The sequence below is a fragment of the Microcebus murinus genome, chromosome 8 (assembly GCF_040939455.1).
Source record: "Microcebus murinus isolate Inina chromosome 8, M.murinus_Inina_mat1.0, whole genome shotgun sequence".
Classification (NCBI taxonomy): domain Eukaryota; kingdom Metazoa; phylum Chordata; class Mammalia; order Primates; family Cheirogaleidae; genus Microcebus; species Microcebus murinus.
Window position 1 is genome coordinate 101,259,342 of NC_134111.1, and position 26,585 is coordinate 101,285,926.

General features: G+C 42.5%; 1 protein-coding gene across 7 annotated transcripts in view; it reads right to left on the minus strand.

Moving 5' to 3' along the window:
- Positions 1-724: 724 nt before the first annotated feature.
- The window catches only part of USP40 (ubiquitin specific peptidase 40), an 86,874-nt gene continuing 61,013 nt past the window's right edge, over positions 725-26,585 (minus strand). For 3 of the 7 annotated variants that reach the window (XM_076006053.1, XM_020288116.2, XM_076006054.1), the window contains 11 exons: positions 24,698-24,734; positions 23,548-23,612; positions 21,662-21,736; positions 17,791-17,917; positions 15,102-15,196; positions 13,705-13,823; positions 12,939-13,004; positions 10,934-11,144; positions 10,703-10,798; positions 5,794-5,888; positions 725-2,813 (listed from right to left, as the gene is read on the minus strand). In XM_076006053.1, coding sequence (XP_075862168.1) covers positions 2,702-2,813; positions 5,794-5,888; positions 10,703-10,798; positions 10,934-11,144; positions 12,939-13,004; positions 13,705-13,823; positions 15,102-15,196; positions 17,791-17,917; positions 21,662-21,736; positions 23,548-23,612; positions 24,698-24,734 — 1,098 coding nt within the window. In that variant the 3' untranslated portion in view covers positions 725-2,701. The other 4 variants (XR_012920646.1, XR_002224163.2, XM_076006055.1 and 1 more) reach the window with 4 other exon arrangements.

Sequence of the window (26,585 nt, forward strand, 5' to 3'; positions counted from 1 at the left end):
TGGCTACTGACGCAGGGGCCGTGGACACCGAGCACTTGCCTGTGTGTGCGTGCGGGGCAGAGGGACTTGGAACAGCTGGCGGGAGCTGGAGACGGCCTCTGATTTCACTCTTGTGGGGAGAAGCTGTTTGCTCTGCTCCTGGAGTGAAGTGAATTTCCAGAATGTTAACGTCCCCGTGCTACAGTTCCGTGCACGTTGCTGAGCCTGCATGCCGAGCTCTGGGCTCTGGACGGCCGGTCATCAGGACCAGAAGGAACACGAACCGTCGGTCCCCTGTCCAGACAGGGCAGGCGCCAGGGCTACTGTAATTTGGTCATTCGCAGGTAAGTCTGTTCCAGAGGGAAGCCGACATCTATGAAGCCACAATTGTGTATTTTCAGGGAATTCTTGCCTCCTTTCCTTTTTTTGGCCAGAAAAACATTACTGCTGAATATAAATGTTTTCTGCAACCCAACCACCTCTGCTAACCCCACTTCCCTGGGAGGCAGGGACAGCTGGAGTACATCCAGTTTCCTCCAATACGACTTTGCTCAGGAGTCTGAGTTTTATTTATTTAAAACCAAAACACAATTCTGTTATTTCTAAAGCAGCACTGATACAGTCTTCCTAAATATAAACCATGTTTATTTAGCATCTGAAGTATGCTTGGGGTAAGAAGGCCACAGAAGTTCTCTCTTAAGCAAGGAAAACATGAAGCAGTCAGCACATAGCAGACACGAAGGACTTCAACTTTAAAAATGGTTTATTCTTTAACAAAATTTTAGAGCTTTTCCCCTGTATAGCCCAATCTACCCCCAAATTAAAAAAAAACAAAAGGAAGAAAAAAGGAAGGAGAGGAAAGAAAGGAAAGGAAGAAAGAAGGAGGAGAAAAAAAAAGGAAAGGAAGGAAGGAAAGAAAAGAAAAAGGAAAGAGCAGGCAAGCGGTCCGGCAGAAAGGCATCACGCACGTGTGCACAGGCCCCGGCGGGCTGCGGAGTGCGCCCCCTGCTGGACGGCACTTTAAGGCACGTCCAACCCCACTCCCTTGGTACTTCCATTAATAGGAATGTTCAGTGAGGCCTCTGGCGTCCACAAGCAAAGCTTTTCAGTTATTACATTAATATTACTACCGTAAGATGGGCTGGAGGAACATACTAAGGAAACATGTCAGTTAAAGTGAAGGAACCGGAACAGCCTGCACGCAGAGGGGCAGGCAGCACAGTCAGTCAGGACGCCGGCAGTTTTGGTATCACCCCCCACGTGCATCTGCAAGGACAGGCTGCCCGAGCGTGCGATTCCTGAGGCCGATCGTGTCTGGGAGCTGGGAGCAGCCTGCCGGCCGGGCCACTCCTCACCCTGAGCGCCTCCACAGCAGCGGGCACGTAACCTGTGACACAGAAATGCTCAAACGCACAGTCGAGGTGAGGCTTTCTCTCTGATGACGGTTTGACGGTGTTGGCAGGAGGGCAGAGAAGGACCTGCTTGGCGTCCGCTCTACGGAAAAGGTGACGCGGGCGAGAGCTGAGTGTGCAGGCGGAGACGCTGCGCCAGTGTCACTTCCCTCCCATCTCAGCAGTTCTGGTTCACATGCGTGACGAGGGGCTGACGAGAAACTGAAATCCAGATGACGGCCGGGCTGAGAACATGCGACATCTTAGGAATGCTGCTTTCCACTCGGCTGGTGTCAGAGGAAGTCAGCCATCCCGTTGTCCCGAATCAATTCAGTGACACAGGTGCTGTATTTACAAATGCCAATTAGATCCTTTAAGTTGATCAGTAATCTGTGTTGAATTAAGAGGAAAAAAATCTTTATACTTTCTTTTTCTCATCTGTTTTAACTGAGACTACTCAGGAATATGTCAACTCAGCCTGCCCAGGGCGACTTCGAGCCCGTAGACTGCGCCAGGCTTGTCCGCGCGGCCCTGCCCACCAGGCCTCCGGACCGCGGAGGCTGAGGCGCCCGGGGCAGCAGCAGCCACAGCAGTGAGAATGTTCTGGACACAGACCAGCTAGGTCAGACTGAGCACTCCGAGCTGGGCACACCGAGGCTGCCTCTGCTCTAGCAGAGCACCTGCAGCTTTGGGGGGTGTCCCGTCTGTCTCCTCATATGGAAAGCGCGCTAACACTTCAGCGTCACGGTTTTAACTCAGTGCAAAGGGGGAAACAGGAAATAGGTGAGGACCAGACAGCGTGGGGAAATGACGTCCAGAAAGCAGACTGCCCTTTCCAGTAAGGCACAGGCCCGGCCAGCCCAGCAGCATGAGATGAGAAGTCGGAGCCTTTGTCAATGCAGATGACTAAGAGAGTCATCTGAACAGTAGCGGAAGTGATTGAATACGTGCACATTTTACACAGATTTATCCGAGCTGAGCAACATGCCGTTTTAGCCATACCTGTGGTTAACGCACAAGTAGTAAATTTTCTGGTAAAAAGGGTGGCTGAGGGTCAGGTGTTGTGTGAGGTCAACACCTGGTTGGCACCTGTGCGCATGGTGTCAGGTCTGGTGTGTGTCATAGAGCTGAGCGACCAAGTGCACCTGCCTGGCCTGAGAGGAGATGTCCTGTGCTTGTGATGAAGCAGAGGACTTGGGACCTGAGGCTCCACAGGAACCAGCCGGTCCAGTCACAGACTGACAACACTCGCTTTCGTGGAGTGGACCAGATGGCTGTATCGGGGCGCAGAGCCTGGGCCCCGTGTCCCAGGAGAACAACTGTGGCCAGTGCTATCTGAAACTCCCAACATGGATAGAAAGAGAAGCTTCCGGTCCTCGGGGCCGGCCAGGCGTCTCTGCGCTGGAGAAGACATCGCTGCTCTGCGCGTGGAGGGCTTCTCGGCTGCGGAGACACAGAGGGGTCACGGGCATGGTGGGGGTCACCGAGTTGAAGGGTTTAGAATAACTCCAAAATTCGTCCCAATCCTCAAGGGCCAAGTTAGAATAGGCTAAAGGGATACGTGTTGATAATTTTGACAACTATTTCCAAACCACCCGAGGACCCCCGGTCACCCTCCCACCAGCCCTATGTGTGAGAATGGCAGGATCCCCACGCCCTGGCCGTGTGGCCTGTCAGACTCTGGGCTTTTCCACTCTGTTGGGTGAAAATGTCTCACAGCAGAGCAATCATTTTTTCTTTGCTTTTAAAACTGAAGTATAATGTTCATAGAGTACACACAAACCGTAAACACACAGCTCCACGAGCCATCACACACACACCCCTGGGTGACACAGCGCAATGGCTGCCTTTGCCCCTTCTGTCCCCGGCCCGAGGGAAATAGCCCTCTGAGTCCCACCCGGCAGACTGGCTCTCACTGGGTGCTCAGCACCGCTGCCCTTTCTGCTGCTGGGCAGCCTTTCAGCTGCATCCGAATTTGGCCGGAGGGAGTAAAGCTGCTGTGTGTGTTTTTGTGGAGAACATAACTTGAGAATAGGACGCTGGGCTCTGGGGGTGCACGGGAGACCCACAGGAAGCGCCACCACGGTTCCCACAGCGGCTGCTCTGATCCCACCCAGCACTGGGGGGGGGGTGGGCGGTCACTCCGCATCCTTGCCATACCGGGGCAGTCTTTGCCATTTTGGCGTTTCTGGCAGGTGTGCAGGGATACCAGAGAGTAGCCTGAATTTACATTTCTCTTATCGTGAATAGAGCTGGTTGAGCATATTTTATATGCTGGCATGCAATCTGCATTTCCTTCTCTGTGACCTGTTCATAACCTTTACCTGTTACTTTCATGGGATGGTTGGTCTTTTTCTTATTTACTTGCAGGTTTATTTCCAGAATTATAAACAACCATATCCTTTGATCCAGCAATTCCACTTGCAGAGATCTGTCCTACAGATATACCCACATTTGCATTGCAAGATGGCAAGTACACGAGGTTATTCACTGCGACAGTGGCAGACTGGAGACTCCTGCAAAGTCAGGAGGTGACTGCACCTTACCTACCCTGCGGTCTACCCGTGCAGAACGCCAAGCTCCAACCACGTGACGTGGGGTAAGTGAAAACCGCAAGGTATGCCAAGAAAGTGCTTGTGCCAAAAAAGAAGGACAAGCATGCTCTTGTGCCCCTGAACACAGAAGATCTGACGGGATGTGCAGGCGGGGTCCATATGGGAGTGGCCGCGGGTCTGGGGAGGAGACTTCTCAGTGAGCCTCTTTGGTGGCCTTTGAATTCAGAAGCATGTGACTTGTTGACTCTCCAAAAAATAGATAAAAGGAATGAAAAACAATAAAGTGGTGACCTCATGGTGCTCATAAAGATACAACCGTTCTATTATGCAAATGAGACACCTGAGGCTAAGATTTTGGCGACAGCAACATGTAAAAATGCCCTACCTGGAACAACACAGGGGGGAATGAAGGTGACAGGCTTGGAAAACTGCTGGATGACTCAAAATGATAGCCCTGTTGACAGCTAAGGCTCTGACAGAAGATGCACACGAGAAGTCAGGAGACAGTTTCATCACATTTAAATGTGGAAAAAGGCAACATTTTAGTGTGTATGAATAAACATGTGCGACACACACAGAATGTTGTGTGTGTGACTTGCGAGCAGAAAACCCCAAAGCAGCCAGACCGCTCGCTCCGAGGGCACCAGGCCTTGCGAGGTGCAGCGCTGAAACTGGGGTGTCGACTGTCCCTGCCCTCCTGGGGATCCCCGACGCGAGGGGAAGGTGCTGCCCAGGAGTTACCGAGGTGGAGCCCTCCAGTCAAGGGGCGCGCCCTGGAGGAGGGGCCCATGGGAGAGGGACAAGGGAAGCAGAGCGTCGTGGTCCGAGACGCCACAGCAAGGACGACATCTGGGCGCTGTAGGTCCATGTGTGCCTCCAGAATGAACAAAGGAACGAGCTCACTGAACGTATGTCCACTGAGCATCCACACAAGCACTGTTCTAGGTTTCTTCCTCCATGCATAGAAAAAAATGAAGTCTACCAAGGCAGGAGCAATTAGAACACAGGAAAGTCTGACTTAGGAGAGAGCCAGAGTTACTGAGGCTGGGGTGGGGAGAGGATGGTGACACCCACAGGCCTCTGGTCTGGCCCGTGTGGAGGCGATGCTGTGGGCCAGGCACTGGGGCTCTTGGAAGTGAGCTGGCTGGACAGAATGGGCTGAACTTCACCAGTTCCTGGGGGCCATTCCAGGAGAGATCCTGGCAGGTGAGCAAGCCCAGAGGCCAGGAGAGGGCCGGGCCTTGCACGGGGGTCCTCGGCTTCCCCGGAATGGAAGTGGAGTGAGCCCGGCAATGGCGATGACTGGGCAGAGTGAGGTGGGGAAAGGGCAGGCAGGCACCAGCAGGGAGGCCGGGCGGAGGGCAGAGCCCGGAAAGGCAGGCAGAGGGGAGAGCGTTGATGGTGGTGCCCTGGAGGAGGAGGCTGGGGCACTGAAGTCGCAGCGCCCCTGGGGGAGCAGCCAGGCTCTGTGAAGGAACCCTGGTGGGAGGCGGCAGCTGGGTGGTGCACGCTCGGGAGTGCTTACGGTTTTAGGTGCTGGAGACTGAGTGAAAAGCCGCGACCGGAAGTGCAGTGAGGCTGCGCACTGGGGAGAGGAGGACGCCAGTGCCCAGGGGAGAGGACGGCAGAGGCCTCACGATCCTCTGTGGTCCACGTCGCCTTTACACGCTCACAGAAAGCTCCAGGACCAGGAGGGGGCAGACTACAGATGCCCCCGCAAGATGCATAGCGGAGAAGAATCCCACACTGTGTTTCTCCATGAGGTAGTTTTACAGGGGAGTTCCCTGCCTCAGTTTCCCAGCAGGAGTAAGAAAAAGTCAGAGAGTGGAATGTGCCAGTGGAATGTTGGTGCGAATCCTAATAATTACCTTTTCTTTTTCCCCAGAGCGAGTTGTTGCTGTTTTTCTTTTCCAGTGTCGTCTCTGACTGTACTGAAATCCTCGTCGTCATCGACCAGGAGATTCTACATTTCAAAATAATTAATGAGCAATGTTTTCAGACATCTTTTAGCCTACATTTAAGAGATATATTTTTAAAATTACCTAAATTGACAAAAGGAGATATTCAAGTTTATATAAACTAGGTTAATAATTGATAAGAAACCTTCTAGTGCTCAGTGAAAACAAATTTGTGGGTGGCAGAAACAGCTTCATACAGGAAATTAACTTTCAGCCATCTGACTGACCTTTGCCTGCAACTATTAGGTTATTAAGTATGAAGTGTCCAATTTCCTTGAGTGCTGAGTGTGACGGTTGTTATCTCTGACATTTCACTTGGACTTCTTTTATGTTTATTATGAAGCTATATCATTGCTCTTTCAAATGCCCAGTTTGGCTTGTAATTATCTTTTAAATATTTTTTTAAGAGCAATTTTTGTGAAACTGGATAAGTCAAAAATGAATGTTACTTTAAAAGATGAATTCAGTCATGAATGCAGCACAGACAGCTTGAAATATCAAGGAAGCGTTCGGGAAAGGTTGGGCCAATGAACGCACAGTATATGTCAGTGGTTTGAGAAGTTCTGTTCTGGTGATTTCAATCTTGAAAATGAGCCACATGGGCAACCTGAGACCAAGGTGGATAATGATGAGCTGAAAGCTGTAGTGGAAGTGAATGCATCTCAACCTGTGTGTGAATTAACAGTAAGGTTTGATGTTACTATTCCAACAATATTGGGCCATTTGAAACAAACTGGCAAGGTAAAGAAGCTGGATAGATGAGTGTCACATGAATTAAACATCAGAGAAATTGTCTCCAAGTTTGCCTTTCTTTGCTGTCACAATATAAAGGTGAACCATTTCTACACTATACTGTTACATGTGATGAAAAGTGGATTCTTTTCAGCAGTCACAAGCATTCGGCACAATGGTTGGATAAAGATGAAGTGCTGAAACACAGTCCCAAACCAAATTTTCATCAAAAAAAGCTAACAGTGTCTATTTGGTGGTCCAGCACTGGTATTATCCACTATAACTTCATGAAACTGGTTAATGGATTACAGCGGATGTCTGCTGCAACCAGTTGGAGGGAGTGATGAGGATACTTGCGATTAAGCAGCTAAGATTGGTCACTAGGGACAGACCAATCAATCCTGCAACACAACGCTCGACCACATGTCGCACAAACAACGCTGCTCAAACTACAGAGGCTGGACTCAGAAACTCTGCCATCCACCGAATTCACCAGACCTTGCACAGACTGACCACCACTTCTTCCAGGCTTTAGACCGCTTGTTGCAAGGACAAATATTCAATTCTTAACAAGCTGTGAAAAACACCTTTTGAGATTTCATCACCACTCACTCTCCAGGCTTCTTCACTGCTGGCATAAACAAGCTACAGTTAATATGGCAAAACTGTGTTGATAGTTTAGGCGCAAATTTGATTAATTGTACTGCTGCTTGTTTGAGATATAATAAACTACACTTTTGATTTGAAATTAGACATTTCATATTTACTAATGTAATAGAAATGCTTTGCCCTGGGGAAGAGCCCAACACCGGGGCTCTAAAGGGATCTAACTTAACCACTTGGAGACCGCTCACCGGCCGCGAAACCTTGCCTGCGGCCGGCACTCACAGTCCGCACGAGAGTGTGCGCTGCGCACTGACGACCGATCCGTTTTGCTCGTGTGTGATGAGGAAAGCTTTAAAGCACCGAAAGCTTGTTTTACTTTACACACAGCTTTACTTGTAATGTAAATCAGAATAGGTAACATATACATATGTTTTCATTACGTTATTTTTAAATGTTGACTATTTTGATAAATGAAAAATTAGAAAAGTCATATCACAGCTGTTGGTTAAAGTTGATGCTCGGCTGTGCACCTTCGCATCACAGCTGTCAGCTGTGAAGTCGCTGTGCGTGTTCGTCTGTGGCTATCGACTACAGTCGACGCTCGTACTGAGGTGGTTAAGAACATAAAGCACAGGAAGGATCCACTGGATCCTGACAGGTCTCGTCACCGTGCTAGAAACACAACTGTTTGTGTTATTAATACTTCATTAATACTGTCAAAATACATAGTTTTCACCTATATATTTCTATAGCTAAATTTGAGCTTCTGAAAGGCAAGGCCCATGTCTTTTAATTTCTCAGGGCGTTACAAATACAGGCTGCCCGGTAAGTTCCACTGAGCGAGCCAGCCTCCTTGCCGCCCGATGTCTGCAGCTGCTTTTCTTCTTTTTTAACTTAAGGTAAATATTGGCCTCTCTCCTGGCTGCCCACAGGGAGGCTGCCTCAGTGAGTGCTTGGCATATAGTAAAATGCTCAGTAAATGTTAGCTATTAATAATAGTATTATCTGTTTCCCATATTCGCTTCATTTCTAAAGGAAAAACTTAATAGATTCTGTAGATGTCCCTCCCCTACCCTGGAGCTCACTGTCCACTGAGTTTAATGTTATTGCTCCCACCTTCACTTTTATTCTGTGATTCTTTAGGGACACAATCCTCAGTGAAACCCAACATGGTTTTATTTTTATTTTTTTTGTTTTTTGTTTTTTTTTGAGACAGAGTCTCACTTTGTTGTCCAGGCTAGAGTGAGTGCCGTGGCGTCAGCCTAGCTCACAGCAACCTCAAACTCCTGGGCTTGAGTGATCCTTCTGCCTCAGCCTCCCGAGTAGCTGGGACTACAGGCATGCGCCACCATGCCCGGCTACCAACATGGTTTTATACTGTATATAAATGTTTATCCTGTGACTTTGTTTTCTTTTCAACATTAAATATTTGCGTGTATTCTCATATTGGCGTATGTAGCTCTGGATTATTCATTGTAACTTCTGTGTATTATGCCACTGTATTGATACATTTTTTAAATTTATCCCCTTTTTGAGGGTCATTTAAGTTCTTTCCACTTTATGCTATTACAAATAGTGCTTCACTGAACATGTCTATATCTCTGCATACATGTGAGCGAATTTTTCTAAGATACATATCTAGGAGTGGGATTACTTGGTTGTACTGTATGGGCATCTTTGTAGCAAACACTGCCAAACCGCCTTCAGAGCATCTGTACCCACTTACACTCCTGCAGGGCAGGTGTGGGGTTCTGCCAGTCCCGCTGCAGAGGCAGCTCTCTGCTGCACTCTGCAGCCCCTGCTCACCTGCGGAGCTCATCGCCTTTTCACAGGCTCACTGGCCACTTAGTTCTCTTCTGTGAACTGACAGGTGATAACCTTTGCTCATTTCTCCTCTATTGGGTTGTCTTTCTGCAACTGATTTGTAAAAGTATGATACATATTCTGGATAACAACCCTGTTAGTTATATTACTGCATGTATCTTTCCCGTTTATAACTTTTCACTCTTTTTATGGTTTCCTTTGATAAACAAAAGTTTTTACTTTTAATGTAGCTAAATTTATTAATCTGAGATACTTCTGGTCCCAAGCATTTTGAATAAGTGATACCCAACCTGTATAAATTTGGTAACCCTTTTTAAATCAAAATTATGAATACAATTTTCCTATATAGAGAACCAATTCTCCCAGTACCACTTACTGAATAATTCATTTTTAACATTGCCTCAAATATCTGTCTCGTTTCCTGTGTGTGGTTCTGGGTTTGTGCTTCCCATCCCTTTGCGTTTGCCTGTCTCTCCCTGCCTCAAAACCACACTGTCTCCACAGCAGTACATCCGTCTCAGTGCTTGGTAAGGCAAGGACCCTGGCTTTGTTCTTCTTTAAAAATATCTTAGCTCTCTCTGGCTCTTTGCTCCAGCATATGAATTTATTCTGTTTGTTTGATTTAGTGTAATCTGTATGGATTTTCACTGGAATTATATTAATACTAAATGTAGACATTTGGGAAGAACTGACATCTTGCTGTTGTGAGGCTCCCTTACAAAATATGATGGCCCCGTACCTGACTGCAGCTCTAATACTGTTCAGTGATATTTTTCTAGTATTCTCTAGAAGGTTTTAGAAATCTTTTGTTGAATGTATTCCTAGGTCCCTTGCAGTTTTATATGTTGATCCTGGAACCTTTAGAACTCTCTATCAGATCCAGTGGATTATCTGGATAATCTCTTCAATCTCCTTTGTCAGAACAGTTTTATATTTTCCTTTTTAAGTTTCTTTTACCTCCCATTCAATTTTTAATTATTTACTTGTCTTTGAGGGGAGGGAGATCACATTACATTGCCCATGTGTTTAGTACAATGTTGAATAAAAGTGGTGATTAAGGGAATCCTTATTTTGGGTCTGACTAATAAAAATACTTTTGAAGTTTTTGCTATGTGTGTTGCTATAGGTTTTTGGTAGGTATCTATGTTAGGCTGAGGTGTTTCCATCTATCCTAATTTGTTCTAAATTTTTTTTTTAAATATGAATGAACATGAATTTTTAATATTAAATTTTATTCTATGCTTTTTCTGCCATACGATTTTCCTTCTTTAATCTGGCAGTATGGTATATAACATAATATATTCTTGACACTGCTATCCTTGCATTCCTTGGATAAACCTATCCTATGGTCACATATAATATTTTTTTAAAAACATACTTGCTGGTTTTGACTTGCTAGTATTTTACATTTATGGTCATAAGTGAAATCTAAATTTTCCTTTATTGTCCTTGGCAGCTCTGGTAGTGGGGTTCTATTTGCCTCATAAAACAAGCTGTCTGGCTTTCCCTCTTTTTTATCCATTCTCTGAAGCAATCTGTATAAAATGGGATTATCTGTGTCTTGAAGATTTGATAAAACTTTTCTATAAAAACATTTGATCGTTGTGTCTTGTCCAAGTGGTAAATTTGCTATTAATATTAAACAACTTCAGCTTACCTTAACACCAATCGTATCTCCATCTTTCAAGTAATACGGTGCCCCTTGCAAATTGTCTTGCTTTTTCTTCTTTTTTCTCTTGGTCATTTGCTGGTTCTATAGGAAAATGAAACATCTTAAACAAAACTCAGTCAAGTTCTTACTAAATTCCCCATCACTGTGAAAAATTGTAGTTAACCTAATCATTATGCCAATAAACCCCAATTTCTCTGAGTAGCCCCACAACTTTACCCAGCTAGATATTGGAAGCCACTCGAACTTTTCAGGGAAGTATTTGGCAATTTCAATTTTCTCCATAGGAAGAGAATAGAAATGGGCAACCCTCTGCCTCAGGGAGCCGGCAGTCCAGCCTCGGGCGGCGTCCCACACCAAGTCCATGGCCGGAGCGTAGGCCCTCTCCCCCGGGATGCGCATCCGTGTCCTCAGCAGCACGTCCTGGGGGCTGCACCAGAAAATAGGCAAATACTGGACTTAACACAAGCACAATGAAAAGCACGCACGGCAAATGCTGGGGCATGGTGGGCAAGGCTTCCCCTTCGACTTTTCTGGTTTTTATAAGGAGAGATTTTCCTTAAATCCTGAACACTAGTGGAAACCCTTATTCCCCACTTTGATTTTCTTCAATCTTGATAAAGAGCAGAGCGAAGATCCCATTCTGAGTACGCAGCAGACTCCCCTGGAGAGGGTGGGGACCTTCCTTGGTGGGGGGGAGGCCCCAGCCTGGCTGAAGTCCCGGCAGCTGGCGGAGAAGGCTGGTCTGAGCAGATGGCCGTGCTCTGGATTTGGGGTGCATAGGGTAGCGGGGAGAAGCTGCCGAGGGTTACAGTTGGGAAGAGAGACGCGCGGTGGGAGACACAGCACTGCAGGAGCACAAGGAGAGACTCGGCAGTGGGGAGTAAAAGAGAGGCGTGTAGAGGTGTCACAGGACACGAAGTAAAAGCTACAGACAAGAACTGGAAGGCAGAAAAGGGGAAACAAAAACTGTTTAAAGACGTGCAGACAAGGAGTGATTTTAAATGCTGTGTTTCTGCTACACTGGTGTTTACGACAGAGCAAGTGAGGCTGTGGAGAAGAGGACTCGCTGGCGGAGGGGGCAGGAGGATGTGGGCGCAGCTGACTGGCCTCTCAGACTGCAAGAGGGGAGCTGCGACCGACTGGGATCCCAGACGCTGGGGATTTCTGGGGGCTGTGCAGCCGCACCTGTGCACAGAGGGGCCGCTGGCCAGCAAGCCAAGCTGAGGGGCTTGGGGACAGAGATGCCCCAGTTGCCAAGGTGACAGAGGCTGCTGAAGAGGAAGATGAGGGCAGAGACCTCCCTGAAGGGCTGGAGAGTACCCTGGAGGTTGGCCAGGGACAGGAGAGCCGGGGGACGCCTGGGGCGGTGCACAGCTGCTCTTCGGAGCCAGAAAGGGCACTGCTTACAACAGACGTGACAAAGGGTAAACATCGTTCTTGTATGAAGTGTTCACACACGTTACATTAGATGTTTTCCTAAGACCCCCATTAGGAAAACAGGCAAAATATATGAAACAATTCATTCACCCTCTCACAAGACACAAACAGTTTATAAGCCTTTGAAAAAATGTCAACCTTGGTAGCAATCAAAGCACTGGAGCAAATGAGAACGAGATAACCATTTTCATTTATCAACATCTGAACAGTGAAATATTCCACATTGGTTTGAGGGTGAGGTGAATAAATGCTCATAAACGCTGGGGAACGTACATTGGGACAACTTACCTGAAAAGAATTTAATTTATTTTAAGAGGTTTAAAATGTCCATACCCTTTGATCCAGGAAATCCCCTCCAGGAAACTACTCCTGCTCAAAAAATTTATATTAAGGCTACATTTTTTATTTTTAAGAGACTAGGTCTTGCTCTGTCACCCAGGCTGGAGTGCAGTGGCACGATCACAGCTCACTGCAGCCTTGAACTCCTGGGCTCAAATGATCCTCCTGCCTCAGCCTCTTGAGTAGCTGGGACTACAGGCATGCGCCACCAGGCCTGCGTATTTTTTTTTTCCTAGTTTTTGTAGAGATGGGATCTCACTATGTTGTCCAGGCTTGTCTCAAACTCCTGACCTCAAGTGATCCTCCTGCCTCAGCCTCCCAAAGTTGTTGGGATTACAGGCATGAGCCACCGTGCCTGGCCTAAATTGTTCAATTTTTGAAGAGATGAAGTACCCCCCGCCCATGATAGGTATGCATGACTTATATGTGCAGTAGAATTTCTTACCCCAAGTTTTCTTCTTTCTGAAGGGGCTCTAAGCAGATCTCTGTTCTCCGTCCTAGTTTATATTCCCTGATAAGCGAAAGAAAATAACAGAGTGACATGCCATTTAATCTTTTAAAACAATTTTTTACCAATTTTAAGCTATTTTTTTTTAATGCAAAGGATTGTTTTCTGAATACCATATAAAAACAGAAAAGCTTTTGAAAAAAGAGGAAGACTAGAATACATCCTGTGGTGATTATATACTTGGGGCATTTCTTAATAAATGTGGAAGTCTGGCTCTATAAAGATGGCCAAATTGATAAAGAAACTTCCTTTTGTTCAGCCAGGGTTTGGATTCTAAAGCCAGTCACAGCGAAGTGAAAGGAGCCCTCAGGGCTGCTTTTTGCAAAGGAAACTAACAACTAGTTAATGCCCCAGCGAGCCTTTCAGTTCAAAGTTCCAGGAGAGCCAGCTGAGTCACACCTTTCCTGAGTGAGAACCTGCTCACTCCGCCTTCTACTTCATTCCAAATTAAGTTATGATAATGTCACAGTTTCTGGAGCATAGAAAAAATACTCAAAGCTACATTTATACTTAATATGGAAAGCTGAAATCATACTAGGGTTTATGATGAAAAGCATCATCCAACTAACATTCCTGGAATTACCAGGAATGGGGTGTGTGTCATCTGACACAAAAGACGGATCCCTCCACCAAGCCCTCTCGCCGCAGCGCTAGGCAGGAGAGAGGGACAGCTGCGTGCCCACCTGACCACCTAGGAACCTACTTGAGCGGCTGCCGGTTGGTTCGTAAAAGCCTGCCTGGGCGCTTACTCTCCACCGTCCAGGCTCTGAGGAAGGCTGGGGATGGAACACCACACTCCAGGAAGGGGGGCAACGTCATGGCCTAGAAAAAGAAACAGACATTTCTCCAACGGTTTTACAAAACACTCTTAAAAATATAACTGCTTCAGAAAAAAAAAGCAGCACTGCACAGTGACACTGAGGGAAAGAGTCCTCAAGTGATGATAATGATCAAAATCTATTTTGAATCATAAGAATATCCATCTCTTAAATTAATCCTGAGTAATTTTTGTACTACATTGAAATCAGCTTGAGAAAGGAGATTTTTATTTCTAAATGAGCCAAAAGCTAATTTTTAATCATGTTCCAAAAATGAAACTTTAGAATTAATTTCCATGGGAGTATAATTCACAAGAGCAGAGGCTGCTCTAATAAAAGCCTGGGCTTCATCTTCAACTTTCGTCAGTGCTAATATGATTCTCCAGTGTTTGCTCTGCCAGTGAAGTAATTTTGATTCTGAAATATTTCAGAATCTTTGGCTTTAACTAGGAGGCCCAAACTATGTGTTCTAATTCTGCAGGGGTGGATAGCTTTAAGCCCCTATTTATATTTAGGTTGAAGTATATAAAGTTGCCAACATGAATCCATTTTTTTTAATCTTAAAACAGCATCTTTCAACCTAATACAAGAAAAAGTATCTTCCCACTTGTTCTCACAAGGTTATTGCATATATTGAGGACACATAAAAGCCAAATATCAACAAATGTCAGTCATATATATGCCTCCACATTTTTGCCTTTGAGAGAAAGAAGGGATGTTCATTTAAGTCCAATAATAGTAAGATGCTTCTTCAACACTGTGTTGTACTTAATCCAGCCTTTCCGTTTGGACAAAACCCTCCTCTGTGAATATTAATGCATAAGAAAACAATACAATATCTAGTTTAGGATTCTAACATAAAAACTGATATTCTGACCTCCTGGGAAACTGATAACACAGCTTTTCATAACAACATTTAACATGGATCACAATGGTACAAAACAATGTAAATAAAGGGTAAAGTGAATGCTTTACAAATGTTTCAAGAAACCATGTTTCCCTATAAAATAAAAATGAACAGAAGCTGCAAGTCACTGAGGATAGAGTCAAACAAAAGCACAGCATGCCTGTCAGAGTGGGGATCAATGAGGGCCACGAGGAGCTGTCTGCACCGTGGGCGTGTGCTGCCTGCTGGGTACTTACCACTGAACATGGCATATGACAAATGCCATATCAGAACAGACTGTAATTGGGGGAAAAGGAGATAGAAGAATATATTAATATCTCACTCTTTGGAAGAAGCCATATCACCACTAAGTTACACTGCAGGAAGAAGTCTGACCTGAGACTTCAGATCCGCCAGCACAGCATCTTCTGAGATCTCTACGTCTCCCACATAGAGGACACAACCTTCTGCGGGCACGTTCCCGGGAGCACCTGCCAAAGGACAGAGGTGGATGCTTAGAAGGACCTTTAAACTTATTTATTTCATATTTCTGAAAAACACTGCCACGTTCTGATACATACATAGGTTTATTATTACATTCAGGAACCTCTGACTCTGGGTCCCTCACGACTTCAGGGGGCAGCAAGCACAGCCTGGTCGGGGAGCAGTCGGGGGCGTGCTGCTGGCAGACCACCACAAGGAACTTGACACTGATGCCGTCTACCTAGAATGTTCTTTCCCACATTCTTTCCTTCTTCAAAGGCTTTGTTGGTAGGATACTGCCTGTGTCCTTTATATTATATCCTTTATATTATATTATTATATCCTTTATATTATATTATATGCCTGTTTCTTTCTCATAACACTGACCACAACCTGTGATTCTTTTATCCATCTTCCTGTGTGCATGTGTGTGTTTGTGTGTGTGTGTTTAATCAGCCTCCTCAAAACAATTAAGATTTCCAAGAGGGAAATCTATCTTGTTCATCTTCTCAGTGCCTGGTGTGGTGGGTGCCACACAGTAAAGGCCCAATAAATGTTTATTGAATGAAGGAAATCTTGACAATAAGAAGAACTTTCCAAGTTTGTATGAAAAAGGGGAAAACAAAATCATGGGTCATCAAAAACTCTGAATCTAAAAAAGCTGGTAACTAAATTTTAAATTTGGAATATCTTTACTCATTTTTGCTTTAATTAAATATCTTTGTCACTAAGCACACTACTAATACATAATAAATTATAGATAGATCATAAGTGAATTAAGTGCATTAATAGTTCTTCTTGTGTCTTAAGGAAACTACAGGACACACTTAGGAAATTCTGCAGAATCAAATATATAGTCATGTGACACACAACTAAGTTTGGGTCAAAGATGGACTGCATATATGATGGTGGTCTCATAAGATTATAATACTGTATTTTCACTGTCCTTTTCTATGTTTAGATGTGTTTAGATACACAAATACTAACCTTTGTGTTACAAGTACCTACAGTATTTAGTACAGTAACATGCGGTGCAGGTCTGTAGCCCAGAAGCAGCAGGCTATGTACCATACAGCCCAGGTGTGCAGTAGGCTGGACCACATAGGTTTGTGTAAGTACACCCTGTAATGTCTGCACAGTGAGGAAATCCCCTAACTACACATATCTCAGAATGTATCCCCATTGTTAAGCTACACATAACTGTATTTCCCATTTTTTGTGATATAGAAATGCTACCAAAAATGAACCTTTTTCTTTACTTACATGGAGAAACATACTGATTAAACATGCTTTTAAAATATGATATGTAACTAGTATTCTATTACTAAAACATTTTTCAGAATTAACATGATCTAATATAACCCAACTAAAATATAACTTTAGCTAATTTCATAGCTGATTCAACATATTTTATAACTCTATACATATAATCCAAACTTCACAGAATAAGGATATAGGATTTGACTGACTTATATTAATTTCATTACTGAGGTTTAAATGATAAAAAGAAATATAAGAATATAATACTCCAAGGCACTAGAAAAGATAAATAATTAAGTATAACATGATAAATAGAAAAAATATAGCTAACAAGTTGGGCCTACTAAAAATATATTCTTTTCATCTACAGTCATGAATACAAAAGAGATTAAATTGTGTGTTCTTTATAATGAAGTAGAACTCTTCTTTGTATTATACAAAGGCAATTCAACTCACTGCTAGCAACTTCTGCCCACTGTGATGTGTACACTGAATTTAGAGTAAGACAACATGTTTACACTGTCTATATTTCTTCGAAGAGTCAGTGAAAAGATTCCCTAGAAGCAGTTCCTGAGGGTTTTGGGGGTCAAGGCAGAAAGATGAGGAGACCAGGATGCAGACTCCTGCCTTGGTCTCTGCCCCGTGGCTGTGGTGAGGTTAGTGGAATTGGGTGAAGCCTCAATACCCTGGTACAGGATAATAAATGGGACTGCTACTGCCCTGAGGATCTTGACAAATGACATATAAAAGATCTTTGAAAAAGAATAGATTGATATAATAATAAACATAACAATAATAAGATATATAGTGTTTTACAGAGGTTACAAAGCACCGTATAAAAATAGGATAGGGTTATTACTATCAAATGACTTACCTTATAAACAGGTTAATTTCCAACCTTACACTTTTTTTTTTTTTTTTTTTTTGAGACAGAGTCTCGCTTGTTGCCCAGGCTAGAGTGAGTGCCGTGGCGTCAGCCTAGCTCACAGCAACCTCAATCTCCTGGGCTCAAGCAATCCTGCTGCCTCAGCCTCCCGAGTAGCTGGGACTACAGGCATGCGCCACCATGCCCGGCTAATTTTTATATATATATTAGTTGGGCAATTAATTTCTTTCTATTTATAGTAGAGACGGGGTCTCGCTCTTGCTCAGGCTGGTTTCGAACTCCTGACCTCGAGCAATCCGCCCGCCTCAGCCTCCCAGAGTGCTAGGATTACAGGCGTGAGCCACCGCGCCCGGCTCCAACCTTACATTTTAAAAATAAATATTTCAGTTGCCTCAGAGCAGAAGCAGTCATTTTACTTTTCTTTATGACGCTGGCAGCTGAAATTTCTGTCCTCACCTTGGGTGGAAGCAGCTCTCCACACCCTGCCTTGAGAAGGAATACAGTTGGTCTGGTCCTGATGGCTTTCCCAGTGTCCTGAGGGATCCCAAGGCTGGTACCACCAGATGGGCACCTTCAGGAAACCCTGAAGAATGGAGCATTTTTAATGAGGTGATTAAGTGAACCTCCACTTTTACTCCCATAGAGAGAAACTGTCTTGATGACATAAAATGTTCTTGAATTTATAATTTTCCTGATAGATTCATTAACTGTCATAAATTATAGTTGTTTATTCTTATAATCAACAATTTAAAATCAGAAAAATCAGACTTCGGGGTTACTGGACTAAATATGTTCTTTGCTTAGAAGTATGTCAGTAGATAGATGAGGGACATAAACAGTAATAAAACATTTGCCTGAAACACTGCACCGATATTTCCAGGCACCATAGAGCACCGCTGGCACAACACCAGTCACGGCAGCTCCATTCATTACACAGAAGCAACAGCCTACTGATCTAGGTTGGACTCCTGCATACAAACCACATGAAATAAACCCACTGCTTTATACATACCCTGTAACTTCAGTTTTACTAATTTAGCTAGTTATTCCCATCTTTTTTTGTTAGTAAAAAACTTTGATAGCTTTGTTAAGAGATTAAAGATGTTATTGTTACAGTGTTCAATTTCCAACAACAGAAAATGAGAATTTGAAAAATAATCATGCAAAATATTTTAAATATATAGTTTAAGAAATGCACATTAGAATATTTTTCAGTTTATCAAATTGGTGAAGATTAACAAATACCCAACCTGCATTTAGTTAGATAAATGTAACATCAGAACAACAAAATTCCATTTTTTTCACCTGGAAGACTGTCAAAAACCAGAAAGTCTAATAACATTCTATGTTGGTAAAAGTATGAGTAAACTTGGACTCTTGTAAGTTGGTGGCAGGAATATTTACTGCTGCAAAGTTTTCAGAGAGTAATTTGGCCACATCTCTCAAAATTTAAAACGTACAAGTCCTTTGACCCAGCCATTCCACATTTAGGAATTTACTTTCTGATACGCTAGTGCATGCACAGAAAGCCATGTATGTGAAGACATTCATGCAAATTGGTTATGGGAACAAACCCCTGACCCAACCTCAAAGTCCCTTTTTAGAAGACTGGTTACATTATAGTAAGCCATAACCATAGCTCGGTACTTTTGACCAAGCAATTTCAGTTCCAGGAATTTATCCTGTAGAACTACTCATATACACACAAAATGGCACATATATGGTTTTTATACTGTATCAGTAAAAGATGGGAAACAACCTACATATTCTTCAAAAAGAGACTGGTTCATAAATTATAGTATCTGTATATAGTAGAATATTATGTACCTACTAAATAGACTGAAATAGCTTTATATGTCCTGGCACATAGCATATGCTTGGGAGATAAAATATTAATGAGAAAACCCAGGTACAGAATAGGTGTCTAGCATATTATCTTTTGTGCAAAGAAAAAGGAATATATATATGTGTGTGTGTGTCCATATATGCTATGTATATACACAGACACAAACACGAGCATGTGCATATGTGTATACTCAAAAGTACAGACCTCTGGAAGGAGACAGAAGACACCATTGTCTGTGGGGAGAGGATGCTGGGTGGCTGGGGGCCAGGGATAGAAGGAGGGACATGTACTTTCCCTGGCCCAGCTTTTTATGTACTTGGAATTTTGTATCATGAGTATTACCTCTTCAAAAATTAACTTTAAAGATCACTTTACAAAATAGAATTCTACATGAAAAGCAAGTCATGTAGAAAAGGTAGTTAGAAAAGGAAGACAGTAGGAGGTCTGCATGTGCAGCATGTGGTCTGTGTGATGAGATCCCCAAGATTTATTAAGTGAATAAAAACAACCAAACAGGTGTACAACAATGTGGAGAATATGATCTCTTTATGTAAACTTTTAAAAGGACATACATGTTGGGAAATAGGCTAAGAGACATGAAAAGATTTCAGGAGTTTTGCAGGGCTTTGCCTTGAAGGAATCTGTAGACATGTTAGTTCACAGAATAGAAGTTGCTTCCAACAAGGGGAGCATTGCCAGAGGACGTTTGCAAAGCAATGTTTCTTCTTTGCCGCTGGCCATCACCTTGAGCTTTTTTGCAAGGCAGAAGCTCGGTTTGGGTCCTTGGCAGAGAAGCTGATTAAAATGCCTGCCCAGAAGATAATGTGCAGCTGGAACTATCCTAGACTTCAAGGCTATTCCTGCTTCACTCCTGACTACATGTCTCTCTGTGTTTAGAAGAAGTAGATTAGAGTAGTACACAGACTCAGTGTTCTCATTTTATATATTTTATCTTTAATTTGTATGCTCAGCTAGGTCTGTTTCTAACTTAGGGCTTAACATGCTTATCTTAGAAAAACTGTTTAACCATCTATTCTTATAGACAAAATTAGGTAAGGTTCCCCTGGAAACCTCAGAAAATGAACTGCATACGAAATTCTCTAACAAAAGACAATGATTTGCTGTAACAATAAATACTGATGTGGGACTTCACTTGTGGACTCAGCTTGTGGGAACGCTGATGACCCCGTAACTCCCCCATCATTTAAACTGCACTTCGTCTCTGTCTCAATCACTTCTCCGTCTACATCATTTCTTTGTTTCCTATTATTTCCAAATCCCTTGCGATGATCCTGCCTTGGGACCTGTTTTGCTGGGAGAGTAGCTAACTCCTGGCACATGCACATGTTTACCTTCAGCATACACATAAAGTAATGTTTTTCTCAGAAAGATATAAATACAAGGAAAAATAAGTTAACTGTCATTCTCTCTAGAGAGAAAGATGTGGGAGTGACTTTTGCTTTTTGTTTCCTAACTTTCTGTGCTGTCTTAATTTTCTATTCATATCCTTGCAAGTGGTTACCTAAGTACTGGAATTCTGGGCCACTTTTTTTCCTTCGATCTTTATAGGTATCCACATTTAAAAGAAAGAATAAATATTGGTTTTAAAATGTAATAATATATAATGTTCATGAAAGAGTAGTGAAATGAGCCCTTTCATATACTGCTGGATAGGACTGTAAATTTGGTACAACCTGTTGGGAAAACAGTTTGGCAATATATTGCATCAGGTCTTTGGCAAGTTAATGACTTTTGACTTAGTAATTCTACCTTTGGAACTTTAAGAACAATTTATACTTAAGTACTATTTACTATTTATAAAAACAAACTAAATTTCCAACAATGGGGATATAGGTGAATTAAACTGTGATAAATCATTACCTTGAATATAATGATTGTTTTTGAATTTTATGCTCAAATTAAGATGTTAAATGTGAAAAGTAGTAAATAAAATTTTATATACAATTGATTTTAATTTTGTTTAAAAATATTTATAGGGGCCGGGCGCGGTGGTTCATGCCTGTAATCCTAGCACTCTGGGAGGCCGAGGCGGGTGGATCATTTGAGCGCAGGAGTTCGAGACCAGCCTGAGCAAGAGTGAGACCCCCGTCTCTACTAAAAATAGAAGGAAATTAGCTGGACAACTAAAAATATATAGAAAAAATTAGCTGGGCATGGTGGCCCATGACTGTAGTCCCAGCTACTTGGGAGGTGGAGGCAGGAGGATTACTTAAGCTCAGGAGGTTGCTGTGAGCTAGGCTGATGCCACGGCACTCTGAAGCCCAGGCAACAGAGTGAGACTCTGTCTCAAAAATAAAACAACAATTTATAGGAAGGATATATATCTTTTGGGAAGATTGAGGTATTCTCTTTATGACTGTCTGTATTTCCCCATTTTCCCACAATGAGTATACACCATCTTTGTAATCAGAAAACAATAACTATTACTTACAAAATGTCTATTCAGAAGCAAAATCTTACCAGAGGAGGAAGTTTTCCTTCCATTAAAAGCAAAGTATCTCCAGAAGATATCATATGCTCTTTCAGTGTTGCATCCTGGGAATACAGAAATTCTTTTTTGTCACTTATGACTTCTGAAAGGAACAAACAGAGCATTGGACCTTTTTAACCCTATGCCTCTATTACCTTTTCAAGTAACAAATGAATAATAAAGCAGATATTGAAGACATAAGAAATTAGCTAAGACTAGCAGTACAGCATATATTAAATTGTGGGGTTTAAGTTGTAAGTATCATAAAAGATCTGAGGGAAGGGAGATGGATGAGATGAGAAATGATGCGAGACTAATTTATAGAAGATGAAATTTTAGTTACACCTAAAAAGATAGGTTGGATTTAGAAATCTAGAGGAAATAAGAGAAGAGAAGGAATTTCTCATGAAAAAAAAAAGAACAGGGGCAAAGTCAAGGTTGATAGTAGGTATGACTTGTTTTGTAAAGAGTTAAGAGACTAGAGTGACTAGAATGGGAAGTACCAGTGGGAGAGCAGCAGGAAATAAAGCTGGACTGGAAGCGTAGTTGCAAACCCAAGGGATGTGGAATAGAAATAAAGGAGCCAGGCAAGATTTCTGAGGATTATATTTAAAGATCAGTTGGGCTGCTCCATGCATGACATACTGAAATGGGAAACACCTGTGCCCAGGGGAAGCCAATGTAGTAATTTAGGTAAGGGGCAAAAGAAGGCTTGAACCCAGAGTTCAGCAGTGGGAATGACCAGGAAAGGAGTGGAAAAGCTGACATGCCTTTGGAGGCAGAAAGGAGACATGAAGTATCAAAGGTACGCAGGGTAAGCCGTGTTTTAGTGTGAAAGATTAGGGTGGGAAAGACAAATGGGAAACCCGGAAACAGAAGCCAGTTTTGAGGGTAATGAGTTTGCTTTTAGATGAGCATTTGATACTGATTTGAAAATTAAAGAAGAAAATGCTGAAGCGATTTGAGTAAATGTATTCTTCTGACAGCCACACACTGTATGTCCTGAAGATTCTTTGAGGTTCACTTCTTGTCCCAGGCAAACTCCTTGAGTCAAGGCTCAAAAGGAGCTTGTTTCTGTTGACTTACTGACTGCTAGACAGCGGAGAGTGTTGAAGGGAAGGCCCCAGCACACTTGCTTAAATCAACCTTTTGTTGACATTCAATGCCACTGTCTTACTGAACAGAAAGCAGGCAGGTAAAGACAGGGGAAAAGGGCAGCTGACCACAACTATCCAAGCTTTCTCACAAAGCTTCACTTTGGGTCTACTTCTAAGGCCATGGGTTTAGACCGGGAGATTTGATAGTTTGATGCTATCTGGACCAACAATAGAAGAATAACCAGATTCTAACTATCTTGTGATAAAATTATTCCTAAGTCTACTTTAAGAGTTTGGCTGGATCTAGAGTTTGGACCAAAGCCTAAGTGATTGCTTGGTAAGAGGAATTCTACCATCATTAACTTAGAGAAACTCTGAGATTAAAATATTCAGGGGTCAAAATTCAGAATGTATCTTCAAATTCTTTCATTAGTTGAAAAGTTGTTTATTCTCTGAAGTTCTCTGCCTTCTAAAGAACTCCTCCTCCCAGGAGCATGTTCTCACACTCATCAGAAGGGGATTTATTGCAGATACTAGGAATGTTCCCACCTAGCTGAGACATTCCCTCCATCAAAAAACTACAGTAAGAAAAAGTGAAAATAGACACATTCAGAGATGTTTGTATCCTATAGAAAGTAATTAAAGCTTTCTCATGAGTAGGGTGGGCGGGTGGGTATCTTGCATGAAAAGATGAAATAGAGGAAATAAGAGAAGGAATGCATGAAATACGATATAAACTTAATCATTTTTAAGAGTAAAATGTATAGAAATAATCTTACTTCTTCACATAAAGGCTCCCCAGCTTCATAGCACCAATCCATTTTTCGCAAATGCCATGTATCTCCTATAAAGGAATCAAAATCAAGATGAAAATAAAACCAGAATATGTTGTAAGAGTTTGTCAGGGATGGCCCTTCTAGATAAATGAATATCAAACCCTAGCAAAAGTTAGAAATCTTAGTTATTAAAAATAATAATTTATAAACCAAAAATTTCCCCCACCTACCAAACACATCTGATGGGAATAAACATAGGTCTCATATTTATGTCCACAGGCCACAGTTTGTGAATGCAAATACTCTTTGCAGACCCTCTTTGTCATTAGTTCTAGTTTTAAGTACGGTAATATTTATATCAACTTTTAAATTTAATTTAAGTACCTTAAAAAGTCACCAATAAGTTAAAAGTGAACACTATTACTTGACAGCATAGCAAGGTGGAAAGAACTCAGGTTCTGAAGGCAGAGAGACCTGGCTACTTGCCGTGTAACTCTGGGTAAGCCATTTAACCTTTCTCAGCCCTTGTTTCTTTGTCTGTCAAATGGGAATGGGTGGTAACATCTGCATGGTGGGATTGCTGTCAAGATTAAACGAGACATCGCATGTACACTTCCAGAAGAACGCCTTGTACCCAGAGCATGTTAACTTCCTTTCCAGATAACAAAGGCATAGGCTTCCACTGTCATGAAGTTTGAGAGCAGCACAGGAGTCTACTGAAAGCAGAATGGGGCACCATCCAATTCGCTGACACGATCCCACCCGGAAAGCTACTTCAAGTTATCTTGGATTTATTTTTTTCATTCATATTACATTCCTAATGCATTGAAATTCTGAATCAGTGAGATTCAAAAAACAAATGAGTGAAAGACCTGAGTGATTCCAAGTGGTATAAATCTTCCTTTTATTTATTTTGTACCTTTGCTGGACCCTATCAAGGTTCTCTTCACTGAGAGCTTGAAATAAGAACCAGGAGAATTCATTATGTATATACAGAAATATTCATTACTTTTTTTCCCTCCACAATCCTGTAAAAAGTTTTCCCCACAATCCTGGAGGGGAAAACACTTGGAAAGTGTTCATTAGGCTTATAGATAATTAATTTTAAGTAAACGCTGTAGATAAGATTATATCTTTGTGGTAAGTAGCTTACCTGGTAGGCCAGATTTCTCCAGCATTATCTTTAAACACTGTAAAAAAAAAATTATGTCCAATGTTAGTTTTCCAATTCTGAGTTATAGTTCTAGAAGAAATACTCTTTGACCTATTTAAGTCGGACTATATTTAATAACTGTTGAATAAAGATACATACACACAGTTAAGAAAATGATAGGCAAGTCAGCTTTCCTTGTTAAGAGCTGGGTGGGGCCAATTGGAGGGGGGGCACAATAGTTTTCTAGTGTTTGCAACCAGGACTTAGTTCAAAGTTTCATTCACTGACTTTCAGGTCTGAACCATGATTTCCTTCCTATGAGATTAATGGTGTGTATTTAACCAAATATGATTAATTAGGCTGATTTCATAGACATGCATTAAACTCTGAATCCTATAAAAGGAAATTAGCCTTTATTTAGCATTCATCAAACACAACTGATCATAGAAGAACTCACACGAAAGAACTGTGCAAGTTGTGATTTCTTGTCACAATGCAAAAATGAGACAATATTAGCAAAAATTTAAATAAAACAAAAATAATAATCAAAACACCTACAGTTTTGAGGGAAAAATATTCCTAAATAAATCTTGGGCAAAAAGTAAATAAAATATAATTTCTCTGGGCACAGTGGCTCACGCCTGCAATCCTAGCACTCTGGGAGGCCAAGGAGGCAGGAGGATCACTTGAGCTCAGGACTTCCAGATCAACCTGAGCAAGAGCAAAACCCTATCTCTACTAAAAATAGAAAAAATTGGCTGGGCATGGTGGTGCATGCCTATAGCCCCAGCTACTTGGGAGGCTGAGGCAAGAGGATTGCTTGAGCCCCGGAGTTTGAAGTTGCAGTGAGCTATGATGAGGCAGGCCACTGCACTCTAGCTGGGGTGACAGAACAGAAAAATGCCTCAAAAAAAAAATTAATTTCTACTACACTAAAGCAAAAGGGAGCAAAAATAAGGATAGTCACTGCCACACTGTTTGTAAAAAGAAAAAAAAGGCAAACAATCAAAATAGCCATTAATGGGGGAATGTTTTAAAAACACCAGGACATCTCTTAAAGCAGTTCAAAGAATAAAATAGATTTAAATGTACTGGTCTTAAAAGATCTTTAAACTATTTCAAGTTAAATGTAAAGCTTTAGTACAACACATGCAGCCTGATCTCATTTATGATTTAAAAGAAACCACACATGAAGGGGGAGGAGAGCATGGGCAATATATGTAACCTTAACACTTGTACACCCAAAATACGCTAAAACAAAAAAAATTAAAAAATTAAAAGAAGCCACACAAACAAATCATGCTCTTCGTTTCTATATGTACTCTCTCAGGTACATTCTGGTAGGAGCACAGCAAAGGTCTGAAGGGACACATGGGCTACTGAGGTGGACAAGATTGTATTAACTGATTGCAACAGTAATTTCTAGAGAAGGGTCTAGAATAGGGTGTGAAAAAGGGGGGAGTTTATTTTATTTTTATTGAGACAGAGTCTCTCTTTGTTGCCCAGGCTAGAGTGAGTGCCATGGCATCAGCCTAGCTCACAGCAAACCTCAAACTCCTGGGCTCAAGCAATCCATGCGCCACCATGCCCGGCTAATTTTTTTTTTCTATATATATTTGTTGGCCAATTAATTTCTTTCTATTTATAGTAGAGATGGGGTCTTGCTCTTGCTCAGGCTGGTTTTGAACTCCTGACCTCGAGCAATCCACCCGCCTCGACCTCCCAGAGTGCTAGGATTACAGGCGTGAGCCACCGCGCCCAGCCAAGGGGGGAGTTTTAAAAGTGAGAATAAATCCATGCTCACTTATATGATTAAAAATAAAATTAAAGAAGGCTATAAAGTACAAATATAGGTTGTTTGGAAAATGATGGAGATGTTGAGGAATGG